The following is a 2817-nucleotide window of genomic DNA, read 5'->3' as shown; positions in this document are numbered from 1 at the left end:
GTCAGAAAGAGTGATAGAAGTCAGAAAGAGTGATAGAAGTCAGAAAGAGTGATAGAAGTCAGAAAGAGTGATAGAAGTCTGTCTCCAAACACAAGCAGCTACAGAAAACCCACCAGAAATAGAAGCTCTATTTGTCACTAGTCGTTTTTAACAAAAAATGCTGCTGAAAGGATTAATAAAGTCTCTGGTTCAGCTCAGAACAGAATGAAACTAAAAATGCTCCCACGGACGTTTACACCAAAAGATCACCGATTCACTCATTTCACTGTCAATGAAAAACTGATTCAGCCTCCGACAGATCATCCAATCATCATGCAGAAGCTGAGCCAGTCCACAGCCCCATAGAACCCTAGAGACGCTCAGGGTCCGATGGGCGGGACAAAGCCCAGCATTTATCCAATGACTCGTCTTATTTTACTGCAGTCTTTGCATCACTAATGAGCTCTGCAGACGCTCAGAGTCCAGCTGTGAAGCTGCAGGAATGAGTGAAATGAGGAAAGCTGCGTCGTTACTGTGATAAGAAGCTGATTCTGAACAAAAGTTGAGCGTGTTGTTGAGCATATTTAGTCAATGACATGAACACACAACAGTATATATTTTATCTTTTTTTTGACATTTTAGGGGAAGCTGATCTTCCCTTGCAGTCTTAAGCTGGAAACAAACTCCCTCCGAACTGCCGATGTCGGCAAGGGTTGTCGCAATTTCATGATGAAAACTACATCACCGGTGTTCGCAGCGTCAGCTTGTTTTGGCACAACCTGCCGGCAGAGCTTTTCACCCCCCTCCTGCGATGACGGTAACGTGTGATTGGTCTGAAGTTTGTGGGTGTGTTTGTTTGTGCTGACAGTGCTTGGATACTTGGCTTAAAAGAAAAAAAATAATAAAACGACTCGCTCCCAGAGCCGACACCAGGAAGTAGAGTTTTATAAAAATAGTCAAACGGTGAAAAACTCATGAATGAAGATGAAACAGGTGTTGTGCACGGAGGAATCTGACTGATAAAAACTGTGGAGCTTTAATCAGGACAGATGTGGATAAATACGTCAGGTGAGTGACGAGTCTGACTTTTATTTTCTGCATCGTCAGCTGTTGTGTGAAGAAACTCAGTGAGGTATGCTGCAGTGGGAGGAGTTTCCCAGCAGCTCAGCGCGGGGTGTCTCTGTGAGAAAATGACTGCTGAACCACCGAGACCGCGCGTCGACCCGTCAGCGTCGGAGCGACTATGTTTCAGGCTTCTCTGTTTCAGACTCACACACTCTGTGCAGTTCTGGTTCTGGTTGTTGTAGAAGTTGCATGTCCCGTCTTTGCAGCAGAAGGTCTGCAGCTGGGTCCACAGCTGGCTCCCCAGCAGGCCATGGTAGTAGGCGAAGAACACCAGAGAATTATCGTTCAGTTCATAACTGGCCATCCCGTTTCCCACAGCAACACCCTGCAGAGCACCATGAGTTAGGCTTAGAGGGACCACTGGGAGGGTTTACTGCAGCAGGACCAGAACAGACCTGCAGGTTCAGGCTGGGGTCCTCCATCACTCTCTCTGCAAGTGTTGGGATGTAGATCCCTCCGTAACTTTCTCCGGTCAGAAAAAGCTCGTTGCTGCTGAACTCTGGGAACAGGCGGAAGAACTCCTTCAGAGCCAGGTAGTTGTTCATGGACACCTGCGAGACAGAGGACACGTGAGACACCTGAATCACCTGAGAGCCAATCAGAAGCAGAGCTGGTACAAGGTGGCTGACCTCTGTGTCGTTGGTCTTGTAGTTCTTATCATCAGAGTAGGAGAAGCCGACACCTGCTGGAGACTCCAGGTACAACATGTTGGCAATCTGCAGGGGCAATTAACCAATCAGCTTCTAGGACTTAACCAACCAAAAGACCCACCTCCAGTCACATGACCCACCTTGTTCCAAGAATACGGGTTGTACTGCAGGGTCACACCATCATCCTGGACCTAAACACAGGTCAAAGGTCAGAGGTCAGAGGTCAACACACCAACTGTGTCACATTTATGCAGGTGGGCCAACTCCACAGTTAGCTACCAGGAAGGGTCCGTGTTCTGTCAGCAGTCCGTCCAACGAGCTGCAGCCGGGACCACCATTCAGCCACAGGACCACTGGATCAGAGGCTGGCTTGTTCTGAGACTCCACAAACCTGAAAACCAAACCAGAACCGGGTCAGGTGAGGCTCACCTCACAGCTGGCTTTAGGTGTGTGACGGTACGGACCAGTAGTGAAGGTGTTTTCCATCAGCTACGTCCAGGTGTCCAGAGAAGTGCCTGAAGCTGGGCTGCTTCTGCAGGCCGGGCAGGAAGGTGACCTCATCTGCAGCTGGAGCTGCTGCACACTCACACAGAAGCACCAGGAGGACACACAACAACACCTGCATCTGAGGGACACACAACAACACCTGCATCTGTGGGACACACAACAACACCTGCATCTGAGGGAAACACAACAACACCTGCATCTGAGGGACACACAACAACACCTGCATCTGAGGGACACACAACAACACCTGCATCTGAGGAAAACACAACAACACCTGCATCTGAGGGACACACAACAACACCTGCATCTGAGGGAAACACCACCTGCATCTGAGGAAAACACAACAACACCTGCATCTGAGGAAAACACAACAACACCTGCATCTGAGGGACACACAACAACACCTGCATCTGAGGGACACACAACACCACCTGCATCTGAGGAAAACACAACAACACCTGCATCTGAGGGAAACACAACAACACCTGCATCTGAGGGACACACAACACCACCTGCATCTGAGGAAAACACAACAACACCTGCATCTGAGGGACAC

General features: G+C 49.2%; 1 protein-coding gene across 1 annotated transcript in view; it reads right to left on the bottom strand.

The window, feature by feature from the left end:
- Positions 1-2406, bottom strand: part of ctsa (cathepsin A) — a gene marked incomplete at its 5' end in the record, with an annotated part of 7542 nt that extends 5136 nt beyond the window's left edge. The window contains 6 exon segments of the mRNA XM_014027667.1: positions 1253-1429; positions 1500-1655; positions 1734-1820; positions 1895-1945; positions 2034-2145; positions 2219-2406. Coding sequence (XP_013883121.1) covers positions 1253-1429; positions 1500-1655; positions 1734-1820; positions 1895-1945; positions 2034-2145; positions 2219-2406 — 771 coding nt within the window.
- Between the last annotated feature and the right edge of the window lie 411 nt (positions 2407-2817).

Source organism: Austrofundulus limnaeus, unplaced genomic scaffold, assembly GCF_001266775.1.
Source record: "Austrofundulus limnaeus strain Quisiro unplaced genomic scaffold, Austrofundulus_limnaeus-1.0 Scaffold671, whole genome shotgun sequence".
NCBI classification, from domain to species: domain Eukaryota; kingdom Metazoa; phylum Chordata; class Actinopteri; order Cyprinodontiformes; family Rivulidae; genus Austrofundulus; species Austrofundulus limnaeus.
The sequence above is the reverse complement of the archived record's forward strand: the minus strand, read 5'-3'. Positions and strand labels throughout refer to the sequence as shown.